This window comes from Gopherus evgoodei, chromosome 16, assembly GCF_007399415.2.
Source record: "Gopherus evgoodei ecotype Sinaloan lineage chromosome 16, rGopEvg1_v1.p, whole genome shotgun sequence".
Taxonomy (NCBI): domain Eukaryota; kingdom Metazoa; phylum Chordata; order Testudines; family Testudinidae; genus Gopherus; species Gopherus evgoodei.
The window spans coordinates 8,413,267-8,440,534 of record NC_044337.1 but is presented as its reverse complement, the minus strand read 5'-3'; the positions used below and the strand labels follow the sequence as shown (position 1 = coordinate 8,440,534).

At 52.3% G+C, this 27,268-nt stretch overlaps 1 protein-coding gene across 3 annotated transcripts in view; it reads left to right on the top strand.

Annotated features, from left to right (window-relative positions):
* The window catches only part of AKNA (AT-hook transcription factor), a 75,896-nt gene extending 49,064 nt beyond the window's left edge, over positions 1–26,832 (top strand). For all 3 annotated transcript variants that reach the window (XM_030535589.1, XM_030535587.1, XM_030535588.1), the window contains exons 6-22: positions 853–1,013; positions 1,266–1,325; positions 2,578–2,705; positions 3,950–4,166; positions 4,627–4,781; positions 5,641–5,814; positions 8,297–8,573; positions 9,192–9,298; positions 9,783–10,033; positions 11,122–11,272; positions 17,657–17,827; positions 18,670–18,782; positions 19,460–19,570; positions 19,826–19,924; positions 21,228–21,353; positions 21,965–22,145; positions 23,485–26,832. In XM_030535589.1, the coding sequence (XP_030391449.1) occupies positions 853–1,013; positions 1,266–1,325; positions 2,578–2,705; positions 3,950–4,166; positions 4,627–4,781; positions 5,641–5,814; positions 8,297–8,573; positions 9,192–9,298; positions 9,783–10,033; positions 11,122–11,272; positions 17,657–17,827; positions 18,670–18,782; positions 19,460–19,570; positions 19,826–19,924; positions 21,228–21,353; positions 21,965–22,145; positions 23,485–23,776 (2,774 nt within the window). In that variant the 3' untranslated portion in view covers positions 23,777–26,832. The remainder of the gene's footprint in view (positions 1–852; positions 1,014–1,265; positions 1,326–2,577; positions 2,706–3,949; positions 4,167–4,626; positions 4,782–5,640; positions 5,815–8,296; positions 8,574–9,191; positions 9,299–9,782; positions 10,034–11,121; positions 11,273–17,656; positions 17,828–18,669; positions 18,783–19,459; positions 19,571–19,825; positions 19,925–21,227; positions 21,354–21,964; positions 22,146–23,484) is intronic.
* Positions 26,833–27,268: the final 436 nt, after the last annotated feature.

The following is a 27,268-nucleotide window of genomic DNA, read 5'->3' as shown; positions in this document are numbered from 1 at the left end:
CCCTTCCTTCCTGCCTGGCAATAAGCAGCTCCCTTGCGCCTGCTGTTCTCCAGCTGTTCACAACTGGGCAGCAGAGATGGGGACAGCTCCAGAGCAAATGCCAACGGAGGAATCTGGATGCACGCCACCTACCAGCAGCTGGAGATACTGTCCATCATTGCTAGCCTATGCTCCAGCTCCCAGGACTCCACCATGGTGGTAGGGGTGCTGTGTTCTTGCAGACGCTGCTCATTCTGGTGTGCAGGATCCATTCACCTTGCGCCCCCCCTACCCTGCACCTGTGCTGCCCACCCATTGCTGGGATCCCTGTCATGCAACATCTTGTCATCACCTGCCCAGCTGCATCCGTGCTGCCCATGTGCAGTCCCCACGTGTCTCTGTAAGGGAAGGATGTGGTCCAGTGTTGGTCTGGGTCCAAACTCATCACTGGTGCAAGCGGCCATGATGCCAGTGACCTCAATGGAGTTGGCACCATTTGTACCAGCTCTGAATATCCCCCACCGTCTTCTCAGCAGCAGTGAGAGAAGCAAAGAAAGCCGAGCAGGGCTGATTTTTCATCCCAGCACAGCCCCATGCCAAGGCAGATGCTCATTCACAAGGAGTTCCATCTGCCAATTGACACGTGCACCAGAGACTGAAATCCAGATGCTTCTCACCTGGGCTCTCTGACTCATAGGGAGCTGCTGAGAGTGAGCTGAAAGTATTTGATCTCACTGCTCTGGAGTCAGGTCTGGAGACTGTGGCTTGTCCCCGCTATGGTGTTCAGGATGGAGGTGGTCCCTTAGTCTTGGCATCACCTAGAGAAGGGAGATGACACAGCTGGGATCGTCTTACATTTGTCTTCTCTTCCAGGGCCATCGTCAGCACCAGGTGACCAGGCTCCATCCTTTCTGACTCATTCCACACTCACCGGTGTGGCTGGGGTTGATGCCTGCACCTCTACGGAGAAACCGTTTCCAGAGGATCCCCTGACACAGACTCTAGCGGGTCAGGCGAGGAAATTTGAGATGCAGGCAAGTGGGGTCCAGAGCAAGCAAACGGCAGTGTGTGGAACGAAACCCACTCGTATTTGGGGACTGGGGGTGCTGAATTTGTCAGTGCTGGGAAAGAATCCAGCAAGGGATGGGGGACAAGAAAGGTACCGTGAGGAAGAGGAGGGGCAGGTCTAGGAGGTTAAGCTCCATTGTAATGCTGCAACCATTAAATTACCTTCCCGTAGGTCAGCTCCATGGGACGTTAGTTAATGCCTTACTCCTCCCATCCAGGTAGAGTCCTTCGAGGGACTGATCCAAATGGGAAGACTCACCCCGCGGGACCAGCTCTCGGTACACCCAGCTTTACTTTCTGCTTCTCTTATTATGCCCTTTTCTGAGATCCCAGGAATTTCCAGGAGATAGATGTGGAGTGGCAGTTGTGTCTAGTGCCAGGCGCGTGCATGTGGCCCATTCGGTCACTGAGAACCCCAGAGCGGCCGAAGTGCATAATACTTAGTCCTGGCAGGAATGCGGGGGACTGGACTAGATGACCTCTCGAGGTCCCTTCCAGTCTGGTGATTCTATGCAGAAGACCCTGCGTGTCCCAAATAAAGCAGTGTCACCAGGCCTAAGCTTGTTCAGTGCCAGGACGCTATACTGTTGCCTCCCGACGCTGTGCAGCGTCACGCCAGGGCGAGGTGGCAACCTGCTGCTGTGATGCCAACATAGTGACACTGCCGCAGCTGGGTACAGTCACAGCTGTGGAGTTTCACAGCCGGGCCCCAGCTTCAGTGTAAGAGCTCTTCATTGAGCGTCGGGAGCAGGGCCGCCTCCTGCTTTTTCGCCGCCCCAAGCGGCGAAGCGAAAAAAAAAGATAAAGATGATCAGTAGCACTTCAGTTCAATCGCGCCGCTTCATTCTTCTACGGCAATTCGGCGGCAGGTCTTTCGCTCCCTCTCTTCCTCTTCGGCGGCACTTCGGCGGCAGCTCAAAGAGGAAGAGAAGGACTGAGGGACTCGCCGCCGAATTGCCACCAAAGACCTGGATGTGCCGCCCCTTCCACTGGCCGCCCCAAGCCCCTGCTTCCTTCGCTGGTCCCTGGAGCCAGCCCTAGTTGGGAGGCAAACAGGGCAGCGGAGCAGGAGGAGGTTGTTAAGCAATGCTGTACTTACCTAGTCCTCCTGTGCCAGAGGTGCCAGTGCTGGGCATATCTATACAGTTCCTAGCACCATTGTAATACGTTGATTTGGTGTGTGTGATCTTGTTTCCTCTTCCGGCTGGCCCCAAAGGGGATAAGAGCCTTCTACTTGAGCATAACTAATGGAGTAACCCTCTAGCTCAGTTGACAGAGGCTCATGTTTCTGGTCCTGAAGGTCCCAGGTTTATCTCCTCTGAGGACTCGTGATGGCTGCATGTGCGTGGTCCTGGTTTTGTTACCTCAGGATTCACAGACCCAGTTCAGCCTGGCTGGACTTCAAAATCCCACCTTCACCGCCTAGCCAGATGCCGTCCTGGGCATGTCATCTGGCATAAGGATTCCATAGCATGGGGGGCGGGGTGAAAGCTCAGACTCACACATTTTGATGTGCTATCCCCCTCGTAGGGATTTGCGAGGCTGAAGGACGCACAGGATGCTCTGGAGCGAGCATATCTGCAGGCCCGGGAAGAGTACCGCCTGCAGCAACAGCGCCCAGGCGCAGCGCGGCCCCTTGGGGACTTCGATCCAGACAGGTAGCTTTTTTTTTCCATCCGCCTTTGTTCCTTTAACAGTGTCCTCTTCAAATGATGCTTTATATGAAGAGGCAGCATGGCTCAGTGGTTAGAGTGCCAGCTTGGGACTCTGGAGACCAGGCATTCAATTCTGGGCTTAGCTAGAGGTACCCTGTGATCTTGGGCAAATTGCTTAGTTTCTCTGTTCCTGTCTGTAAAATGCAGATGACAACACTGCCCCCGGGGGGGTGAGGATAAATGAGGTGCTCAGACCCTGCAATGAGGGGGTTAGAGCCCAAGAAAGAAAATGTAGGTTGGGCAGAGAGGGGCTCTGGGAGTGGAGTTGGAAAGCTGGGTTTATTTGAGCAGCCCATCAGTGTGATTAATGCAGCCACATTTGTGGCACTGGCCTGGCCTGTTGAGATTATGCCATTTTATTCTAATCTACCTGTGTTTCGTGATTGATGCTTATGGACGTTAATGAAGGGATGAGGCCTGTGAATCCTAAGCAGTGAATTACTGCCTGCTGCGTTCCAGTCCCTTACCAGCCAACTCTGTTGGCTGATTTCTCCTGGCGCATTATTCACATGTTTAAAAGGATGCTCCGACACTGCAGACAATGACCTGGAGCCGCATGTGTACCCTGGGTGACAGATGAGCTCTAAGAGCTGATGGGAGTGGACCAGATCTGATCTCAGCCACAACAGTGTAAATCCTGGGTAACCCCACCCACACCAGTGAAGTTAGTCCTGATGTTCACTGACATGGACAATAACAGCACCTGCAGGTATATCAGATAGGGTGAAAACATGGAAGGGGGAGAAGCCAGCCTAAGGCTGAAGCACCTGCTGTTAGCCACTGTTTGTGCCCTTTGGTCTGGCCATTTCCCTGCTTCTGGTTTACCTGGTTCAGAATCTGGCCCAGAGCATTCTAGTGTGGGGCAGTTATGATATTTTATTTCTATTGCCAGTGCCCCATCTCAGAGCAGAAGCCCAGTCTGCTAGGCACTGTACATGCACCCACAGACAGTCCCTGCCATGAACTTGCAATCCAAACAGGCAGGCCAAATGAAGGATTGTTATCAGATGGGGATGGGGCCAAACAGCCTGTAACAAAGCAGGGACCTGAACTCAGAGCGCCTGGGTCCTATGCCGGTGCCTTATCCGCTGGGCCATCCATCCTTTCTAAGCTGTGGGATGTTTCTTTCCACCTGGACATGGTTTTGAAGGCCCTCACCCCTCTGCTGCTGGCCTGGTGTGTTTCAGAGCGGTGGAAGGGGAGATTTTCCGCCTGGGAATGCGCTTGGAGGAGCTGAAGGATGGGATTGACCGAGCGCTGCAGAGCCTGACCTCCCCGACAAGTTGCTCTGAGCCGGCCTTGCCTCCCAGCTGTTTGCCAGCCCTGGTCTCGGAGCCGCCACTCTCCTCCCCAAGACCATCAGTTCAAGCCCCGATCCCGGCCCTTCGCACTCCCTACCCTGAGGTAAACGCCATGCTGCTCTGTTTCTGTGGCCTGAGGTTTCCCAGACAAGGACACTACTAAAAACTATACTGGAAGTGCTTTCAAATGATCCTCCTACAGAGAGATCCTGGGACTGGAGTAGCGGGGATGCCCTGCCCGCAGCCACTGCTGCTGCCTAGTTCCCTCAGTGACTCCTATGGGGTCAGGCCAGAACTGGAGTAGCAGTGAGCTCTCCCCATCCCCACACGTAGCCTGAGCTCTCACTCGCTTCCCTACAGCGCCTCCTGCTGGAAGAGGCTGGAGCTGGCGTAGTGCTGAGTTGCCCCGACATGGTGTAGACAAGATTCTTTCCATTTGTGGCTTGAACTAGAAAATTGCTGAGGTCCTTTGCAGCCAGCATATGGTACCATTCCCTGCAGCGTCCCTTACTGGCAGAGGTGTTCTGGTTTGGAGGCTGACCTTACCCCTTTCTGACCCCTAGGCCCCTGTTCCAAAGCATGCCCATGCCCAAATGCAAGTGGACGCAGAGGTGAGTTCTGCGAGTGGCGAGACGGAGGAGGAGAGAGAAGAGCTTCCCGAGCCCCTTCGGCACAAGCAGCTTCAAGTGGAGAAGGACTTTGATAACCTGCTGGACCAGTAAGTGTTGCCCCTGCTAACCCAGCCAGACGCTTGCATGCTGACGTGTTGAAATGGACATGCACGCTCCATGTTACGTTCCCACAGCCAACACCTGTGCAACACAAGTGGCCGACGTGCAGTGATCATGCAGTACAGCAATTTTGTGCCCGAGGGGGATGTGTTTCGACTTCAGGCAAATCAATTCTTTGCCAGTGTCAGCTCTCTGAGGCATTCACACAAAGGGGCCTGCAGGTCAGGGGCTCTGAATACACATCATAGATCTCTGCATTGAGAATAGCTTCCCTGCCCACCCCGGCAGGAAAGGTGCATTTTGCCTCATCACTGTGTTTGTAACTGGGAAGGGGAAACTGATATTGTTCAGGCCGAGAGTTCAAGCATAGACTTCTCATGGCACAAAGGGCAATTGGTTCCCATCTCTGGAGGCCTATGTCCAACCCGGCCATGGACACACATGTCATGAGTTTAGCAGCTTCAATCTTGTCCCCTGGAAAAACCAGCACATGATACTAACCTGGCAGGAGCAACCACATCTGCATTGCAAAAATCGTTAGCGCCTCTGCTAGGTTGGATTGAGGTGCTTTGCAGAGCAGTGAAGGAGGAGCTTTTGCCCGTACTAGCCCTTGCTCTGACGGAGCTGCCAGTGCCCTGTTTGCTTACGTACCCGGCTGCTAACCTGTCCTGCGAAACTGGCTGCTGCCAGTAAATCCAGATCAAATGGGAGCTGGCGCATCATCCTAAGGTGCAGAGTGCCCCTGGTGTTTTAACTGGGTCTGGGTGCTAGAACAAGGTATTGCTGCCACTAGGAAGGAGACCTCTGGCTGGATGGAGAGACACTCAATCTCTTTCATACCACCAGCTACAATAGCTTCAAGTCCTTGCCTGAATCTCTGAGCATGGAACAGCTGGGCCTGGAAGAGAACAACTCCCCACAGGAAGTGGATGGCCCTGCTGCAGAGGATACTGGGACGGCTGAGAGCCCTCACGGGATGCTGTCATTAAAGGAAGAGAGGATCCATGTGACCACTCAGCTGTAAGTAATTCAGGAGCATAAAATACATGCCCTGTGAATATCCTGCACTAACTGGGGGGAGATGGGAAGTGGCAAGAGACTAGTTTAAAGGGACAGCGCCAACTGACTGTAGGCCCAAAATTTAGGTTCTGTTAGAAGGGAGAGGAAATCATTACAAAGATCTTTTGTTGTTTAAAAAGTAAATGTCTATTAAAAACAGTTGTATTTTCATTTCTTTGTTTAAATGCCCTGTCATTTGGAAACCCAAAGGCTAAAGTGCAGAGCTTTGTTTCTGCTAAACTGATCAGCTGTGAAATAGTTCATATTACTGGTGTTTGCCTTGCCATTGTTAGGGTTCAGAGGTAACACACAGGGGAATGGGGTAGTTCATGAATGTCCGGGACTGTTGTTTCTCAGGAAGGCTGCACAGCATTACGTTACATTTGAAAAGTTTTCTTTGCAGCCATGATGGCTAGACAGGTCCAGATTTTCAGAGATGGCCACTGATTCTGTGTGTCTCAATTATCTAGGGCCCCGTGTGGGACTGGCACCTGTAATTCCCTGTCACTTCATCTAGTGCTTCTCCTGAGATCTCTGAAAATCAGCCCTTTGTTGTTGTTATTCCTCAGTATATCATGGGGAGATAGATTTATTTTAAACAAATAGCCTTCACAACGTGCAAGATCTTTAAGCATAAAAAGGGAAAAAGTAATGTCGAAAATTTATCCCCCTGAATCATCCATCCTACAAACTGACTCTGCAGGTTTGGAGAGTCAGGAGTTTTCTTAAACCCTCTGTAAAATGCTTGCATTTTAGGCGCTCAGATGGACTTGCTTACTGATTGTATTGTAGCTCACAATCTGAATTGCCTGTGGATGCTCTTGAGTTCGGCTCCCAAAATCAATGGCCACTTTTGGAAATTTTTCACCTTCATTTTTTCTTTAATGAAGTCGTCAATGTTGCAGAAACTGACAGTAGCAGCAGGGCAGTATTAGGATGGTGTATTGGACAGTTTGGGCTCAATCTGATCCCTGCTACATACTGTTCTGCTGTGTTACATTCACCAGGGTATTTTGTCTGTGTGTCTGGGGGTGACCTAAATAAGAACTGAGTCCCACTTCCGCTTTACTCAGATAAAATGTAATAAACCAGGCGCACAAAGACGCCTTCTTTCTCTGTCGCTCCAAGTCACAAGCAGAACAAAGGAGCCTTCAGCTATTTCTTATCCCGCTTTGGAGGGGAAGCTGGCTGTGGAAGCGAAGAGGACTCTGTCCCCCAGGGGCAAGCCCATTGCAGAGTAAATAATGAGAAGAAGGAGGGCAAGGCCAAGAGGAGAAAGAAATGGGGGTGGAAAGGGGGGAATAAAACTGAGCATGCAAACTTGAACACATTCAACTGACTAGGAGAGAACAAAGAAACTGAGGCTCTGGCTGTTTACTTGTATCATGTCTGTAAGGCACTCAGAGACCACAGTAAAAGCCCAAACTGTGCTAGGAGCTGTACACATGTAAAGGAAGATGCCGTTCTTACCCTGAATAAACTCACAAACTAAGGTATATATCCACCCATCCGGTTGCTGACTCCCCGCATCCTTGCAATACACACATGTAGGCCCTGGGGCCTGTGATTTACGGTGCTTTTCCTCATCGGGTCCAGACTCTCAGCAGAGTGCTGCGTAGGGCTGGTCAGAGAGGTTCCTAGGAAACACCTTTTTGTCTGACTTTGCTGGTTCCTGGAAATCAAAATGTTTTGCAGAGACGGTTGCGATGCCAACAAAGTTCCAACAGCCCAGTCTGTCGAGAGAAGTGTGTGTGTGTGTGTGTGTGTGTGTGTGTGTGTGTGTGTGTGTGTGTGTGTGTGTGTGTGTGTGTGTGTGTGTGTGTGAGAAATGAAATCCTGTCTGGTTTCCTGCCTGCATGCCCACCCAGCTCCTCAGCAACCTGCCTGCCCGGCCCCTAGGGCTTCCAAGTCCTTGGGGTCAGCCCTCCAGCCAGATCCCCCTGGAACTGGGGCTCCCAGGAACAGCCCACAGGAGTAGTGCCCAGGGGCCAGGTCTCCCATCCGTTTGTGGAGCACTCTGATTTTCATTTCAATTCGTAACTGACCCAGATTTCAACTCTGGAAATCCTCTGGGAACCGGACGGCCCTTTCTCCACCCAGCTTTCACGGTGCAGCCTTGGGCGTGGAAGTAGACACCTGACTAGCTGGGCACCTGGTGGACCTGACTCTGCTCCCACTGAACTGTGTTGACAGCAACAATGGGGGCATCGCCACTGGTTCCAGTGGGAGCAGGTGCAGGCAAATTGTGCCTTGTAGGTTCACTGCTCCCCAAAAGCTCCCTGAGCCACTACTGGCAGGAACAATGGGATGGCGGGCGGCTGTGCACCTTGACCTGGTGGTGCTGCAGGGACTGGGAGACCAGATAGCAGCAGAGCTATGACAAGGGGGCACTGCCTCGTCTTGATGGAGGGTTCTGACTGGTGTTGCTTTCTCACCCCAACAGGCAGCCCCCAGAGAGGAGGTCGCACACCCTGCAGCCAAGGGAACGCTGTCAGCTGGTCAGGAAGAGCAATCGCTTGTCCTCTGTCCAGGGCGAGGAGTCCCTCCCTTGGAACATGGCTATTAAAGCCAGGTCCCAGGATGCAATCCCCAAGCCATCCTTCGGGGGGCAGCAGGAGACACTATCCCGCCAGAGCAGCATGGCCAGCATGGTGGGCAGCGCCATTTCTGAGCACCTTCCGCAGAAGCCTTTCCGTCAGGCAAAATCCTTACGATCCGAGGTAAGCGCCCAGGAGGGTGAAATGGAGGGCAGGACTCCCACCTACTGGGGGTCACTAAATTTGGGGCACAGATCCAGAAGCTATTTCTGAAAATAAGACCCTGTGTATACAGAAATTGCCTTCTCAGCTGCTGAAATGCAGCCCTCTCTGGTGTGTGGTCCACTGCAGCTGTGTAACAGCACACTGGAACACCACCCAGCAGGTTCTTAGAAAGGAAGGGAAGGATCATGTCCACGTTTAAAGCTTCAGGAGAGTTTGCCAGGGCAGAATGCAATTCTCCAACATGGAATATGGCCTGTTGCCTCTGGAGGTAACACCCTGATTCCTGCAGAATGGACCATGGGGTTTAGTTTAATGACCATGTGCTTCAGAACTTCAGTCTTCTTCCTCCCATAAAAGACAATGGCTCCAGCAATGTATCACCTCCTAACACCATGCTGAGGCATTTGTTCGGTGCTGATTGTGAGGGAGGAACACCACTTACTGACTGATCAGCACCATCCACCAGTATGCTTGTACTTGATGCTCTCCCCTCCAGCTACAGACCAGCTCTGCCTGGTCACATGGCCAGCATCCCTTGTGTTGATCTGAACTGGATCAAGGTTCCCTTTGTTGCAGGATCAACGCATCGTGTCTCCAGAGACAGACAGCGGGTTTGTGGGGTCAGAGGCCAGCAGGGTGTCCCCGCTGACGCGCACCCCGGAGCATCGTCCCTCTCACACTGCGTATGGACCCTTGTCTCTCTTCTCCCCGCTCCAGCTCCTATGACCTGCCCTCGTCCCCTCTCCTGCCCTGGGGGGTTGATAACAAGGGTCCAGGGCTGAAGGAATGTGTGATGTGATGGGAAGGAGGCTAAGTGTATGGGGCCCAGTGGGGGTTGGTGATTGGTGAATGGGGGTGAGAGAAGAGGGGAGGGACTAGAGCAGATGATCAGACTGGGAGAGAGGAGCATGAGGAAGTGACATGCATGGGGTGAGCGGTGAATGGGGCGAGGGAATCTGGAGCACGTGGAATGGCAAAGAGGGTGATTAGTGAACAGGGAAGGGTAGTTACAGAAGGCGTGGGCTGAGCAGCGGCTGGGATAGGGGTGCCAGGAAAGACTTCTGAAAGAAGAGACCAGAGGAAAGCAGCCAGCTGGCTGAAGCACAGTAGCAGCCGGGTTGGTGATAGACTCCCTCAGTGAGGCCTGTGTGTTTGCCTTGTTCCCAGGACCCCCGGCATGCTGGGAAGATCTGGCCCCACATCCAGCCCTGCTGCTCTTCGCACTTCCCTGCGGAAAGAGGCAGCCCCCCTGCCGTCGGAAAAGGAACTGCTGGGCACGTACACCTCCGCCAGCCAGGCGCCCCCCGGAGGCAGTGCCCGGAGACACAGCCTGCCCCGGGGCAGCCCCTCCCAAACCAGCTCCCCTCCCCAGTGGACAAACAGCATCACCAGTGAGGTGGGACCAGACACAGACATGAGTGAGTAGAAAGTGCCCATCGGTGCCTGGGCACCTCCAGCATGAGACACACATTGTTTCCTGTGGGGGGCAGAGTTCTCCTCCTGTCTTCCTACAGTGAGAGGAGCTGCCACTGATACAAACAAAAAATATCATTTTTTTTTAGAATATTTTCCATTTTTTTCCCCTACCTTTCTCGTGATTTTCAAAAATTATTTTTAGTTTAAAAAACCGTGTTTTGAAAACCAAAATTTGGGGGGAATTGGTGTTTCAATAGAAAACTGGGAAAACGTGGCCCAAAATGAAACTCTTCCACCCAAATTTTCATTTTTGATCTAAAAGATTTGGACCAGTGCTAGTCATTCCCGTCAAAAGAGGATGGTGGGGCTCACACAACCAGGGAGAGAGACATGAGAAAAGCCCACAGAGACTATCCAGTTCTGCATAGCTTGGGGGAGCTGTATTGGTCCCCCAAATTAAGGCTGTACCAGCCAATGACCTCTCCTCACCCTCAATTCCCATCACCCAGATGTCTCTCTCCCCCTCATACCCATAGCCTTTGGACATAGGTTCTGTGGTTTGGCTTGAAGTTTGCTCACAGGCAGACTAGATTTCAGGGCTCTCAGAATCATAAATCCTCCCTTTGGTTTATGGCCGGAGACAAATCCAGCCTGTGGCCCTGTTTTCCTCAGGCGCGTGGTTCGGAGGGAAACCAGTAATGTACCGGGGAGCCTCCATCACCCAGTCAGTTGACTCACTCAGTCCTATTCCTTTGACAGTGGGTGGCTCTGGAGACTGGGATGGGAAATGGAGCCTTTCACTTCCTGAGTGCTGGTTTGAATGCCGCTCAAACTGCTAGTGACTAACCTGGCTATTCAGTGGCCTGGGTGGAATGAGTTTGGATAAGTCTCAGTCCAGTGAGCAAGGGTCCACAGCGTATTTGTTGGCAGAGAGGTCAAGGACTGACTGGACCATGGAGACTGAATCTTCTCCCACCCAGAGCCACCTTAGCAGGGAGGGAAGCTGTCTAGGGTCAGGCGGTGAAATAAACTGAGGCACCCAAAGGTCTCGGCCATTTTAACATCTGGTCCTGTCTCCTTATGTCCCCAGCTCGCACAGACTCCGAGGCAGAGCAGCACAGCAGGGCCGGCGCTTCTGATCACCGTCCCAGCAAAACTAGATGCCCACCCAGCTCCACCACCACATCGCTTTCCCCAGGCCGGGCTCACCACGGCCTCCTGGGCTCCCGCGTGGAACGAGAGTGAGTGTGAACTCGGCTTGGGGCAGGGCTGCGTCAGCAACAGCAGCCGCTTTCCCCGGCCCTTTGGGGCACCAGCATCTGCTGCTGGGGTGAGACCAGCAGCACCTTTGGCTGCGTATGAATCTTTGCAGCATTTCTCCATCGTCGTGACCAGCCTCCTCGGTGGCAGCTCCATCTCTGAGCTGGGCTGCTGCGGTGCAGTCCAAGGCTGTAAGACCCCTGAATCGATCTCCCAATGGAAAGAGGTGACACTAAGTCACACCCTGGGCTCTCTGTCATGGTGTCAACGCTGGGCCATTCCTGACTGCAGTCCCTGGAGCTGTCCTCTTGGGAAATATCGAGTAATGGTCTCAAATTGCAGTGGGGGAGGTTTAGGTTGGATATTAGGAAAAACTTTTTCACTCAGAGTGGTGAAGCACTGGAATGGGTTACCTAGGGAGGTGGTGGAATCTCCTTCCTTAGAGGTTTTTAAGGTCAGGCTTGACAAAGCCCTGGCTGGGATGATTTAGTTGGGGATTGGTCCTGCTTTGAACAGAGGGTTGGACTAGATACCTCCTGAGGTCCCTTCCAACCCTGATATTCTATGATTCTATGAAAGGGCTTTGTATCCAGCACTGTTATTAGATTTCCCTGGGGCATCGTTATCTCCCAGTGAGCCAAGCAGCCCCTGAGCATAGGAGGTGGGGGCTTGTTTATCTGCTTTCTCTGAGCAGGGGAGGTCCGGGAGGCTGGGGTGTTCTGCCTGTTCTGTGCCCTCTCCTTGTATAATGTCAGCAAACATTTCTGAGAGCGTTGCTAGGATGCTGCCTCTCTCCAACACGAGTGTGGCAGGGGTGGGGCCGGGAGGAAACGGCACTGGTTTCTGTGCATGGAGGACTAGTGACATTTCTAAAGCCCCTGGGGAGATAGATACAAGCACTCCGCGTCTTAAAGTGCCCACCCCAGGCGAGATCCTTATCTCCAGTCTCCACCCTGCTCTAGGACTGGTTTATATTGGGCTGATGAAATGGTTCCAGCGCATGCTGCTTTAGAAAGGCCTCTCACTTGTTTCTTTGGGCTCAGACGTGTTGAGAGGGACCAGGCCTTGGGACGGGCAGGCTGGGAACCTCGGTACAATAGATCTCTCTCATGGGAGTGAATCCAGAGGCAGCTCCCCTTCCTTCGTGGAGATGAGAGATCTCAAAGCCACAGGAGGCCACCTCACCAGTACTGAGGTGTCGCTGGAGCCAGCTAGCCAGAGGGAGGAAGCGGAGAAACACTCGATATGACAACGCCAATCCTGGCCTTCTCCACCATGTGCGTATCGCTCCGATTTGTGTGGCCTCAGCGTGGAGGCCACCCCCTGGGTCAAGGCAGAGACCATTCAACTCATTTCACCATGACCACAGCGAGGCCGGGTCTGAGCCTCATTCTAGCAGGTGGATACTAGCTCCTTGGTCAAAGGTTTTGCAAATGTCTCAACTGGGACTGGGATGCAGAGTGGGGCCAGATCGGATCCTGCTGGGCAAACCAGGGACAAAGTGGTCTTTGGAGGCAGCTCTTCTAGGAGTGAGTAACCAGGGGGAGCGGTCCTTGGCTACACAGCACAGTCAGGGCAGCCTCTGCGGTCGCTGCCCGAGGGATGGGCTGTAGCAAGAGCGGATTGATGGGACAGGGTCAGGAGTTCCCATCCTCCTCGCTAGCCGAGTGGTTGGGTGGAGCTGTGAACTGCCCTCCTGTAGCATCTGCCAGCTGGACTGGAAGCTTTTAGTTCAATGCAGGTGCCTCCCATAGCTAGGGGGATAGAGCCAGGAGAACTGGCCTCTCTTGGGGCAAACTGTGATCTGGTTCACCTCACTGTCCCTCTGCTCACTGCCTGGCTGCCTCATTTCCACCTGGCAGGTAAAGTGTTAACGCTCGTGTCACTCACGAGAGGAGGGAGGGGAATGACAGAGTAAGAAACCTGCCCCCTCTTCTCTGTCTGGTTAGACCCTGATTGGAGCCAAACCTTTGCCCAGCTTGGGGCGAGAATCCCCTGGGGGAGTCTGAGGTTTCCACAACCTTGCAAACTATTTCAGTGGGTTGGCAAACCTAGTGTGAATTCCCAAATCTTTCTCCTTGTTGTTTTAATTTGACGTGGCTGGATTCTCAGCTGGCGTAAATCAGCATCATCCTATTGACTGCAGTGGGGCGACACCGGTTTACACTGGCTACGGATCTGGACCCTGGTGTTTATTTCCCTGAGGGTGATTATGGGTTTGCCTAGCTAAGGGGCAGCAGCTTGTGCTGTGTATTACGGATAACAGGGCCACCCCTGAACGCTGAGCTGACATAAGTAGGTGTCCTGCGTCCTGTAATGAAGTGGACAGTGTGTGTCTGCGCCCCATTGCCTCCTACTGGGTGAAGTCAGCACTGCTCGGGTTTGTCTCAGATCCCATCGTGCTGATGGAGATTCTCCTTCAGCTCAGCTGGCAGGGCCATGTGCTTGTTGGAGCAGGAAGATCCGAGTCCTTGCCCCACTGTCGCCATGAAGATCTGAGAGACATTGTGATGTGCAGCTTAGTGACACCTGAGAGAGGCCTGAGGTGGCCACAGATTTCAATGAACCTTGAACCCAAGGTTATGGGTAGGGTGGAATTGACCAGTCAAATTTGCGTCGCCTTAGTCTGGGTAACTTCTTTGGTATTTCTAGCCCACTCCCTGCTGTGCTGTATGGGGTTCAAATAGGAAGGAGAAAGCATCGATCTCACTGTGTCTCCTGCAGCTATCTGGTGAGACAGCCAGTTCCCGGCAGATTTCATACCTGCCTTTGCAGAACCCAGACGCCCGGTTCATTTGGAGAAGGCTCCGTGCTTCCAGAGTGTATCCAGCCTGAACCTGCATGTAATTTGAGGTTCGCCTGTCACCGCTCACAGGACACGTTCCATTGTGGAACCTTCAGGCCAAGATTGTCAAAACGGACTAGTGATCTGAGTGCCCGGCCTGAGTTTCAGTGGTTGAGTGTGGAGTATTGTCTGAAAACCACACCCCTTAACGGCGTCTCAAGAAAGACTAGGTGACGCAGTTCCTTAAGGAGAAGGGCACTTTCTAGTTCCCAGGATGGGCACTCTGAAAAGGAAGGTGGTTAACCCTTTGGTGACCTGAAAAGAAAGCCACATGCTTCCCCTAAGCATACATTGCCTGGCAGTCTGGAAAATGCCACCACAGTGAGTATTAATGCAAGCATATTTTCCCCCCAGCTGCTATGGTAGCCAGCAGAGTAACGTGGCAGTTTAAACGTTCCTTCTGCAGCTGCCTGTCTTGTGCATTTAGTCAGAGGGGCTGAGATAGGATGTATAGACAAAAATATCAAATTTCCCGGCAAGCACTGGAGCAGCACTGAATCAACTCGAGTCCAGAGAATCTGGCTGGGCACTGTGATCCCTAACGGCTTGAGATCTTTGCAGCCGTTCAGAAAAGCTCCATGTGTAAAGCCCATATTTCCACTCCTTCCCATTCTCCCCTATGGTCCTCTTGAAAGTAATACAGACCCTGTTCCTCTCCCTTGCTCCTGCTCTACTTTCCATTATTTCCCAAGTGGAAGGGCTGGGGAACAGCCCTGGGGAAGGAAGTCCCCTCTCTAGCCGCACAGCTGATTCTGCTTGGGCAGCAGTGCAGGCTTCCCCCACCCTCCCCTCCCAGCATGCCTCAATCGTCCATTCCCCACTCCAAAGGACAAACCCTGGGGGCTCATGGAGGGCAACAATTTGGCCTTGGCAACGATCAGCGTTTGCATGTTTGTTTTTTTTCCCCAGTGGAATGAACCCGAAATCTCGCTAACATTTTTGTGAAAACAGATTTGTGTCCAAGTGCCTGGTTTGGGATTGAAACCTGAGCTCTGGGCTGGAATGGTGCGGGGCGGGGTGTGTCAAGGCAGGGCCAGGGGGATTGGTAGCCTGGTGACTAGGGCGCAGTCCCTGCTCTGGCTGATTCAAAGTAGAGTTTTTCGTCCAAGATCATCCTGGATTTCCTACCTCCCAAGCCAGTGCCCTAACCACTGAGCTACTGAGTGCCCTTTCTCTGCCCCATCACACACAATCCAAAAACAGGCACCGAAACCCACTATTGGAGCATGGCACATGAGAGAGTCAGAGACGGCCCTGGGTGCTTTGGTGGAAGCTGTTTTCAGTCCTCCCCCCACTCAAAAGGCCTAAGCTAAACAACTGAAAAAAAAAAAACAAAAAAACCCAGGGATTTGGTGTCCCTGAACGTTGACACTCAGAGAGGCTACCCCGGTCACCCACCTCTAAGGCCAGCCCTGGAAAGAGTCCACCTCTCTCATTTCCTGACAGAAACGTCGTCATAACCGATCCGTTGCCACAAAACATTTCGGTTTCGATGAAGCAGCACATTTTAGAAAAATGTCCTTACATCAAAAATGTCCTGCCCATCTCCAGTGCTCATTCTTCATGGGTGTTCGCCCTCTCCTGCTGACTGGGGTCAGTGTGAGGTGGATGCTGCTTCCCCAAGAGCTGGCCCGAGACCCACCACATCCTTCTCCTGACCATTCGTGGTCATTGAAGCTTCCACGAGGCCTAATTGCCGGTGGCGATTGAGCTCCCAGAGCTCCAATTGACTTCAGCTGGGGTTGTGGGTACTTAGCACTTCTGAACAATTAGGCCCCATGGCTCTTTCCACAGGAGGAGGCGCGTTAACCCATCTCCTGGCTCATTTCCAGAGTAGCCAGGTACTTTCTGCTTCCATAAATTCCCCCATGGTGTCAGTTGAATACAAGAGTCTTCTTCATGTCTTGTCCTGCACCAGGGATGGCTGCATGTCAGTTACTCCCGCTGTGAAATGCCTTGGGAGCCTCTGAAGTGGAAGACGGGGCTTATTCGGATTGGGCCACCACGCTGGGTCACGTAGTGACAATGCAGCTGTGGCAGTTAGCTTGCCCTGTAGTCAGACAGCAGAAGCCTCTGAAGGGAGACAACTTGGGTGCGGCCGCTGCCGCTGTTGGTGCATCCTGAAAGTACCTTCTAGGGTACGTCTGATGCTGATGAAGTCTCATGTCAATGTTGACATATGAAGATTCAGCCAACACTAAAGGTGACTACGGATACATGAGGTCAGACCAATGCGAGAACCACAACACAGTTACATGTGGGACAGACAAGATTGTCCATAACCATTGCAGGCTTCATCTTGCTACAAAACAGTTAACAGTGACAGGACAAATCTGCTGCCACCTTGCTGTGCTGTGGGCTGTTGCTTTCCAATGGCTGGGGTCAACCTGACAGGCTTCCGAGTTTGACTTCAGTGTGTCCTTATATCATTTGTACTGGTCACCAGGAGAACAGTGCTTTGCTTTAGCTGGCTATAAAATCCGGCCTTGGATAAGCGTCGTAAGCGTGACTGCTCGATAGTTATTTAGCTTGGTGCTTCCCTTGACAGCCCTATCGTTCCAGAGGCAGTGTGACGGCATTCCCAATGCAGAGCTGGCATGGGCTGTGCAATGGGGAATCCCATCCTCAATTATGGCATTCTGTGACAGCGTGCTGCTTAGGTAGCAAAACCTCTCCACAGACCTGAGAAGAATGTGGCTGATCTCCATGACTCCAGCATGCACATCCCCTGGCATAGGCAGGTCCAGCGCTTCAGATCGGAGTTGCGTTGCTGAATCCAGCTGCACTGTGATTAGATTCTAGTGGGAAATGTGTGCGCAGTTCCTGTCCCACTCTCTCATCCACACAAGCCATGCGCGTACTGGGGCAGAATTGTAACAAGGAGAGCGACACACATGGATGCAGGTTTAAGTTTGGAGTTCCATCTCCTAGCAAATGCTGTTGACCCCTCATGGTTTCTCCACCTTTCCAGAGTTCCTTTGCAAGGGCAATCCCATGCCCCTATAGGCTGTAACTGTCTGCCGGCTTATTTGATTGTGGCCTGCCTTTACCATGTCCAGTATCGCCTTTGGCACCTATGGCATTTTACAGGGGCACCAGCTAGCTTGGGTGCCAATAGCTGTGAAGCCATGTCAGCTGCTTGAGTATTTACCCCAGGTCCTGGGTGGGTGGGGCTAGTCCATGCTGCCACTGCTTTGCTGCTATCGTTACCCAAGCTAGCTTTGATCTAGGTTAAAGCTAGCTCCGGTGTGTCTATACGTGCTGCAGTCACACCTCTTGGTAGACATGCCTATAGACGTAGTTACTATTAACGCTCGGGTCTCCGGGGGATGAGCAATGGTGTCCCTTCTGCAAGGATCTGAGGATGTCTGGTGTCAGACAGTCGGGAGGAGCGGAGATGGGACTGGCCATGTGATTTCAAACAGGCAGAAAGAATGGAGTGTACCCCATTTTCCTTCTGGATTGGACATTTTTCTTCTAACTGGCACTTGTTAATCCTTTATTCCCCTTCCCATCCCAGCCAGGCTATCCGGGCTCTGCAGGACGAGGTCTCGCGGCTTCGGCAGCGGCTGGAGGAGAGTTTGCACCGATCCCGCAGCTACCCAGAGGGAAAGTCATCCCCACGCACTGCTAGGAGCAGGAGGCAGCCTGTGGGGAACGGCCCCTCAGTCCGGAACTCAGCCCCCTTTGGGTAGGTGCCAGTGTGCAGCACAACGTGGCCTTGTTGCCTACTGTGCCTTTCCTGCAAACTCTGCCAACGGGAGTTCAGTGACACAGGCTGGCCGACAGCCGCCTCCTTCTCTGGTTCTCTCTGGTGCCCAGGGAGATTTCTACCCCCCTGTGGAACTGTCCTGTTTTCTGCTGAGCCTTGCAAAGGTTACAGGGAGGCTGTTCCAGCCGGTGGCAGCTGAGTGAGGAGAAGGCTCTTGCTCCAGCAGTGGTGAAGGAGTGTGACAGGTTGGAGAGGAAGTAGTGCCAGGCAGGTGGAAGTGAGCAGTATGGAACGCCAGGTGTGAGACAGCACAGTGGGGTCCCAGCCTCGGCTGGCGCTTTTGGGGACACAGGTGTCGTATAGGTCCTGTGGGAGTTAGGTTAGTGTAATGCTGACAGAATTGGGCCCTTTATCGCACGGTGAAGGGCCAGTAGCTCTGGCGGGGGCCAGGTGGGGGGTGGGCTTTTTTCCCATGCAGCTTTCTGGGAGACTGACAAGCTTCCCCTGGATCCTAGGCATGGGCCAGGCTCACTTCACCCACGTGCAGAGCCACATGGGCAGCCAGGGCCGCGGAGGATGGGAGATGATTGCGTTAGCACCCTGAATCCTCCCAGCAGTCCTGCCAGTCTCCCCACAGACCCCATTTGCAGGCTGCTAAGCACGTGGCAGCTTGTCCTCTCCATGCTTCAAGCAGAGGCGGTGACTGTCACTCCGTGCAAGCACAGCTCCCCCAGTGCCGGGTGGAGGGGGTGGTTAAAACCCCCTGCACCCAGACCCGGGGTGCAGAGCCCTCGACTTCACTGTGTCTGTCCCTTTCCCAGTGAATCCGCAGAGAGGAGCCCAGGCGAGTTCGGGGAGCCGGCTCCAGTGATCAAGCCAGCGAGGCGGGTGAGGTCGGCATCGCTCCCTCGGGATGGGCCTGAACGAGACCTAAGTAAGTAGAGCCATTGGCACCTACCCCCTCTGGGATTAACCCAGATCCAGGAACAATTACTCGGGGGCAGCAGACTGCAGAGGCAGCAGGATCTGCTTTTCCTTCTACTCTTCTTTGAATTCCCCCTCCTAAAAGGGATTTTCAGGTGCCCCTCCTATGCGTGCAGGAGGTGAGAACGGGCACTCTGTGGTGCACATACGTGGGCACTGATACCAGCACCCTGGGAACATTCGTGACAGGCAGGTTCACGCCCAGATCCAGCCCTCCTGACCTTTCGGAAAGCTGGAGTCTGGACCTGGAGTCAAACTCCCCAGCTTGTGCCCAGCTCTTCACGGTCATTACCCAAGATCCTGTGGTGTTCCATTCACATGAGGGCCGGTGGTTGCTACAAGTGCAACTGTGGTTATGTGACCCGCCTGCGACTCTCTCCTCTGACCTAGTCATGACAACACACACTGGAGTCGGGTTCGCACCACTGCACCACACCTACCCCGCCCCCTAATAACTCTTGTACCAGTGCGTGCTGGGAGAGTCAGCTGTCCCATAGTGCCTAGACAACAGGCTCACAGAGCAGCACCCCAGCACGCAGGCAATGCACTCGCTGGTTAGAAACTCACCAGCGAGGTGTCTAGCAGACGTGACTGACAGTCTAATCGGGTGTTCTCGGTGTTCTGCAGCTTCGGAGTCGGACTGCTCCCCACCACGGGCTCGGGATGGGAAGCCCAGGACAAGCTTCTCCTCCAGGCAGAGCCCTCCGAGGACGTTGACATTCAAGGGCCATTACACAGGTGGGTGAGCGCAAACCAGGCCCTGCTCTGCCTTGGTGCCGCCTCTCTTGTAACACCATGGGCCACCCTGTGTTCTTAAACTGGATCTCCGCTCTCTGCCCCATGCACACACTGACTTGATGTTGTGCTTACCAGGCAGGAGGGATCTTCCTCTCCCAGCCATGTGAGTGCCACAGCTCAGTCCCCCCCTCTCCCTCTTTCCAGCTGGGTGCCCTCTGTGAAGGGTGCTGAGCCAGCCCTTGTTGCATTTTGTAGGGATGCGCTACCACTTATCGGCCCCTGTGTCCCCAGAACGGAGGGAAGACACGGGCCCCACTTCCTGCCTCCATTGCCAAGGGACGAGGACACAAGCTGGTAAATATCCCATCTGCTCATCTTGGGCCAGACCCCAAGGAATCACACCTCCGAGCTGCTTTGCTTAGTATTTACAACCTGTAAAATAACAAGCTTTTGCACTTCACTAGCGTCTGCTCCCTGAGATTTCTGAGGGCTTCGCAAATACCCGCTAATGGAACCGTTAGTTACTTAAGGCCTGAACCAATGAAATAACAAAGCCTCATACCACCCTGATGAGAGAGATGCAGAGATCATGCCCCACTAACATGCAGATGTGTTTTGGGTGGAATGTGCTCTGAGCGTGGTGAGAGGGTCTTAGAGCCAACCTCGGGGTGGAGGGACCTTGTTCATATTGGAGAAGGTGGGAGTCGGCTCCCTCTACTGACTGTGCAGAAGCAGGACTGGCCAGTAGCCACTCTGAGATTTGCAGATATTGGGTTAGGCACTGGCACAGGCACTCTTGAGGCTGTATCCCTACCACAGGAGAGCAGGCTAGTACAGATCAAAGCATGTGGCATCCTACACTGCTGGACTGTTAACTCAGCCCAGTTGCACGTATGTCACTTGCTCTCTCCTTTGTTACATGTGACCCTCTGGATGTTGTTCATTATTATGGAAGCACCCCACATAATCGACAAGATGGGTGACATTGCCAAGATTAGGGTTACCAGACAGCAACTGTGAAAAAACGGAACGGGGTGGGGGATAATAGGCGCCTATATAAGAAAAAGCCCCAAAAAATGGGACTGTGCCTTTAAAAACAGGACATCTGGTCACCCCAGCCAAGATGAAGCTGTTCAGATCAGCCATAATCCTTGGATTTTTCAGGTCTTTGTTGCAATGTTGCAGTTTTCCCATTGTGATAAAGCCAGTTGTTATCGTTCGCAATCTCTGTGTTATAACCTGCTTTGTTCGTCTTGTTTCCCAATGCTAGCAACAGGCAAAGAAATGACCAATTTTCCGGACTAGCAGCCACCAGTATTGAACCGTTTAACTTGGCTAAAGATTAACTTGCATTTAGCACCCAGCATTTTGAGTACGTTGCATGCAAGTTGTGATTTGCCTGAATTTTTGCACATCCGAGGCTGTTTCCCTCCAGCTGCTGAGGGCGCAGTCCCGTCGCTGGTAGGAACCCACTGCTGAGCTAAAGGTGTACGATTCTATGTGCATGTTGTGACCCAGCATTCTTTGCAATCAACTTTTTTTTTTTTTTTAGTTTTTACTTTCTGCAGATTGCCTTAATCCAAACAGCCTGAAACCTCCTATGTACTTCTACTGGAGTTAATTACTTTACTCACTGTTTGTCCTCTGTGTTTTTTAGGCAGTGCATCCGCAGGGGACACCGTGAGACCCACTCAGCATAGCACTCCAAAGAAGACGCACTGTCCAATCTGCAACGGGACTAGGAGCACCCCTCTTTCTAAAACCAGGGACAAAGCAGCACAGGGTGGGTGACCAGTTTGCTCTATTTGAATGTTTCTGTTCTATGAAGAGCTGCTCTGCCTGAGGAGTGACCCTGGTGAATGGTTCCCATCTAGCAGAGGGACTTACTGGCCAAGGCCACACTGAAGCTGAATTCAAAACTCTGCCGTTCCAAAAAGGAGTGTCTGCAGAGGATAGCAGTAGAGAAGCTCCCAGCCACACGAGTTCCAGCTTCAGCCAGCAGCAGTTGCTATAGATAATGGAATTGGAGTGCTGGCTGTCTCTCATGGCTGCTGCAGTCCCAGCAGTGGCTGGGAGGGAATGCAGTGCTGTCTGGGAGAACTCAGAGGCGTCCCCGTAAGGGCTGGAGCACTGACAGCAGAGGACCTGACACTTGCTGCAGTTGCAGATCCCAGGGCAGGGTTTTCCAGCACAGCAGCTTGCGGGTGTGATTCATCCCAGGGAGTTATTCCAGTAGATTGAGGGGTGCATCTCCTGCCTTCTCTTTGTCCTCAGGCCAAACTCACTCCTGGAGTCAGTGACGTAGTACCAGGGATGAAAGTGGCCTCGTGGGTTTCCTGTCCATTCAAGCCGAATACCAGGGTGTCTCTTACTGTGTGTCGTTCTTCTCCACAGCAACAGGCCGCGGCACAGAGAGCACCTCATCTCAAGGCTCCGGCCTCAGTCACAAGACTGAGAAGCCACAGCAGCAGCAGCAGCAGCAGCCTGGCCTCTGGTACCTGGCGGCCCCACCTCCAGGCACAGCTATCAACTACATCCCAACAGTGCCCCTGGTGCCTTACTCGCCCTCTGTACTGTAAGAGCGACCAACGCCATGTTGGGTGGGATTACTGTGGGGAGGGATGTTCAGAGTTTCCTTCTGGGATCGTGAGAGGCAGCCTAGGATCTCTAGGGCCAAAGCAGAGCCTGTGGAGGGGAAAGATGGTCCAGTGGTTAGGGCGCTAAGTTGGGACTCGGGAGAATGGTTTTGGTTCCCTGCTCTTCCACAGATAGCCTGTGTGACCTTGGTCAGATCACCTAGGCCCCGGTTTTTAAAGCCATTCAGGTATTGCTCCACTCAGCGTTGCCGAGCCTAAGTGATTTAGGCACCGCACTTTAAGGAAGATGTGGACAAACTGGAGAGAGAACAGAAATGATGGGTTTGGAAAACCTGACCTCTGAGGAAAGGTTACAAAAGGGGGCACGTTTAGTCTAGAGAAGAGAAGATTGAAGCGAGCAGCAGCGGCTCCAGGCACCAGCACTCTAAGCCGCGGGGGGCACCCTGCTGGTACCTGTGAGGGCGGCAGTCAGGCTGCCTTAGATGGCGTTCCTGCGTGAGGTCAGCTGGTCCCGCGGATTTGGCGGCAATTCGGTGGCAGGTACGCTGAAGCCGTGAAACCAGCGGACCTCCCGCAGGCGCGCTGCCGAATCCATGGGACTGGGAACCTCCCGCAGGCGCACCGCCGAATCCGCTGGATCGGGGACCTCCCGCAGGCGCGCTGCTGAAGGCTGCCTGACTGCTGTGCTTGGAGCAGCAAAAAAGCTACAGCCGCCCCTGGAGGGGCATGAACATTCCAATATGGAAAAAGTTGTTATAAAGATGACAGTGATCAATTGTTCTCCAGGTTCACTGAGGGTAGGACAACAAGTAATCAACTTAGTTCCCAGCATGGAAGATTCAGGTTAGATATTAGGCAAAACTTTCTAACTCTGAGGCCTGGTCTCTACTGGGGGGGTCGATCTAAGACACAACTTCAGCTACGAGAATAGCGTAGCTGAAGTCGACGTATCTTAGATCGACTTAGAATCACTTACTTCGCCTCCTTGCAGCAAGGGTTCGACGGTCACCGCTCCTCCGTCGATTTTGCTTCTACCTCTCACCGAGCTGGAGTTCAGCAGACGACGGGAGAGCGCTCCGGGATCAATTTATCGCATCTATACTACACGCGATAAATCGATCCCTGATAGATCGCTCACTACCCGCCGATCCGGCGGGTAGTGTAGATATACACTGAGGGTAGTTCAGCTCTGGAACAGGTTATGGAATCCCCAGCATTTAGAGAACAGGTTGGACAAATGTCTGTCAGGGATGATCTGGGTTTTGCTTGTCCTCCCTCAGCGCACTGTATTTAGCCTTTGTTATTGTTTTTTTCCAGCTACTGTTCTCCACCAGCACCTACCTCAGTCCCCGGCCCAGCTGACCTGCCTGCCCATTACACCAACCAGTACAGAGTGGCAGAGCTGAAGCCCAGGGTCGCCCGGCAGCAAGCCCATAGTCGCCACCACTCCCTGATGCTTGACTTCGATGACCTAGAGGACCTCAACTGGTCCCTGAACTGGGCCGTGGAAGCCGCCAAGAGCATGAAGCTCACCACCAAGCAAATGAACAGGTCGCTGACCTCTGAACTGAGCAAGGCCAGGCGCCTGAGAGGATCCTGCCTCTTCTGACAGAACCTGGGGGCGGCTTCCTCTGGGGCCTGATGGGGACAGTTTGAGCCGGCAGACTGAGCTTCTCTTAACATCTGGAGATAAGCCCCCAGCAAACATCTGGGGAACTGATTTGCCAAAGAATGACTAGACTGACCCTCAGCTTCCCGTGGGGCTGCAGAGCTATCCTCTGGCACCTGAGGAGCCTGTGACATACTGGAGTCTCCACATGGGATCCATGTTGGAAGCTGAGCCTGCAGAGTCTCTCCACCCTTCTCCAGAGTCCGCTCAGCCCGCATGTTACAGTTGCCTTAAGCCTCAAGCCTCTCTGCTCAGCAGGACCAGAGCTGCGGTTGCACTGCGGATCTCAGCTGCCCCTCTCCGCTTGGCCAGTAGCTTTCGGTGGTTGTTGGTTTTCTTGAAGGATCGAATTTGAAGATGAAGGAAGACAGTGAAAACCTCGGGACACGTGACTAGACAGAGAGCTGCCCCGGCCTCCCAGGGGCCTGAGACCCGCACTTTAGAATCCGCCCGGCCTCGTCTCTAGAGAGCACTCCACTTTTAAGTAACGTTTTAACTCCTCTTCCCCTTCTCCCCATTGGCCAGCTTGGAGATGGACCCTGGCCAATGGCTTACCATCGCACTGTGAGTTCCCTCCCCTAGCCCTTGCAGAAATTCCCACTAGGGCCTTACCCCACCTTGCGTTGCTAAATCAATCCATTTCCACGTGGCTCTGTCCCAGGACATCACCTCATAGGGCTGCTATGGCACAGCCCAGCTGGGACAAGCTCTGTTTACAAGCCGAGTCTTTTCTAGCATCGCTCTTGTTTTGTGTAGGACCTATCAGAATAAGCGTGGAGTTGCCTTTGCAGCAAAGGTTACCGCAGAGTGCTTGTGATGGATGGGATACAGATCTCTGTATGTCTATGTTCATCGCAAAGGAGTCTGATCAGGTGTTTATCTGGAATTTTATTGTTGTTCTGGCTGTTGTTGCTGATGTTATGTTGGCATCGGAGGTGACAGGAGAATCGAAAGGGCTTTGCTTCCGCAGTCTGGAACTCAGCTTGGCTGGGGATTCAAGAGGATTGTTCACCTTCTCCTCTTTCTCTTTCTCTATCATCTCTCCTCCTCCCTCCCTGTCTGCCCTTTCTGGCTTTGCTGGGGGCGGGGCAGAGGAAGCACAAACGGTCAGTTTCATTTCTGTTTCTAAGGCCTGATCCTGAGAGGCATTGAGCACTCTTGCTTCTCCTTGAATTTGAGAGAAGTCACAGGAGCTCAGCACCTCTTGAAGGTCAGCCGCGCAGTTAGGTCCCCGCACTGATTCTCCCGGGCTAGCCAAGTGCTGCTGGTCCGGGAGCTGGCCAATACTGCATTAGTTTTTATTTTAACCTTGTTTTCATTGGCACTTATTTTGAACTCTCACAACCATTTCTATGGAGATAAAGACCCAAACCTGCAACCAGATCCACTAGGGTGCAGCCCCCTTCTCCCACCCCCGCTTGACAAGAGCTGGTAGAAAAATATGTGAGTGCGTGTCATGCAAGTGTTCATTTTCTCTACATTTTTTCGTGAAAAATGTCAACATGTTCCCACTTTTCACTGGAAAAAATCTACAGCCGGAAATATTTCAGTTTTTGGTTCTCCCCCCTTTCTTTCTCCTTCTTTCTGTGTTGCCACTGAAGAAGCAGAGGCGGAAGGCAAAAAGAAAACAAGCGCTAGAGGGATCAATAATTGAAAAATTGTAAGCAAAAAAAAAATTTTGTTCAAAAGTGGGAAAATTGCAACAACCACACATCTTCAGAAATGGTCACTTTTGTAGGGGGGTGATTTTTTCATTGGAATAAAGATTCGAATGGAAAAATTTCAGCCACTCTATTGACATCAGTAAGGTTTTTGCATGGGTGTAAGAGACTGTCTTTCTGTCCATCTGTCTGTCCGTCCATTCCCATCATAACCATCTCTCTATCTATCTCTAGCTATCTATTATCTGATTTCAGGATTGTCATCTAGGTTTGTAAATCCCCTCTTTTAAAAAAAAAAAGTTTGAGCCGAAATTAGACACTGTCCCTTTAAACCTCAGATCTTTCTGCCAGCTTAGATTTAGGGTTTGGCTCATATCAAGCTGTTTGATCACCTTGAAGAAGCACCTGTTTGCACGTTGATATTTTTAATGGAACATTTCTCATTGTGGTAGCTGGCGAGTGGCTTAATCACTCTCTCTTCAGGTTTTAGTTGTGTGTGTGTATGTGTATGTGTGTGTATATAGATATATATATTATTTTTTCAACATAATCCTTAAGGCATTTCACTTTTTACGTGTAATTTATTGTTTTTTTAAAAACTGTTCCCACTGTGTGTGTGCTTTCCAATCTGTGAGAGGTGGTGAGCAAATTCCTCTCCAGCCTATAATGGTCCTTGTCTGTGCAAATGGTGCATGAGTACAGGGGCTGGGTCAGAGGGTCACCCAACCAATCAAGCCTCCTTGGAAAAGGTAGAAACAGGCTCCCTCTACCGTGCAGTAGCAGCCAGTTGCTGATCTGGTAATAGGATTTGATTAGGGCTTTGCAGAAGGAGAATATAGCACAGGTACTGTTGAGGCTGTATCCTATTGCAAGCTAGCATGGATCAAAGCACATGCTTGGACAGAGGAGGAAGTCTCTGAAGGGAAGGTACATTGTGACGTTGCTCCCTATGGTACGTTGTGCTGTCAAATTGAAAAGGGAGCTGGCTGTCAATCTGCCCACAGACTAGATTTAACTCTCAAAGACTGTTCTAGCAGGGCCTTGTCCTTATTCCAGCTTGGGTGACTGTTTCTTGAATGGGTCATTCAAACTCTCCCAGCAAGAGTGGTACTTACTCTAGTTTCCAAATCAGCAGTGTAGGGAGAGTTCAACCATCACTTTAAACACTGAACTGTCTGGCCCTCAAGTGCCATCTAAAGCCAGGAATGGAGCCTGGGCGTGGGAGTTAAGGTCACTTGAGGCTTGTCCGCACACAGATGTTGCACTGGTTTAATACCGTGGAATCATAGAACATCAGGGTTGGAAGGGACCTCAGGAGGTATCTAGTCCAACCCCCTGCTCAAAGCAGGACCAATCCCCAACTAAATCACCCCAGCCAAGGCTTTGTCAAGCCAGACCTTAAAAACCTCTAAGGAAGGAGATTCCACCACCTCCCTAGGTAACCCATTCCAGTGCTTCCCCACCCTCCTCGTTAAATAGTGTTTCCTAATATCCAAGCTAGACCTGCCCCACTGCAACTTGAGACCATTACTCCTTGTTCTGTCATCTGAGAACAGCCGAGTTCCATCCTCTTTGGAACCCCCTTTAGATAAAACTAAATCACTATGTGGACACTCATTGATTTTGAACCAGGCTTGTGCTGGTAAATTAGAGGTGCAAGGTAAATCACAATAAGTTGTAACCCAATTAGAAGAGTGGGTGTGTACACGTGCACACTCTTGCCTTGGTTTAAAATCACACCTTTAGTCAAACCAGTGCAGGCTTGTGTGCA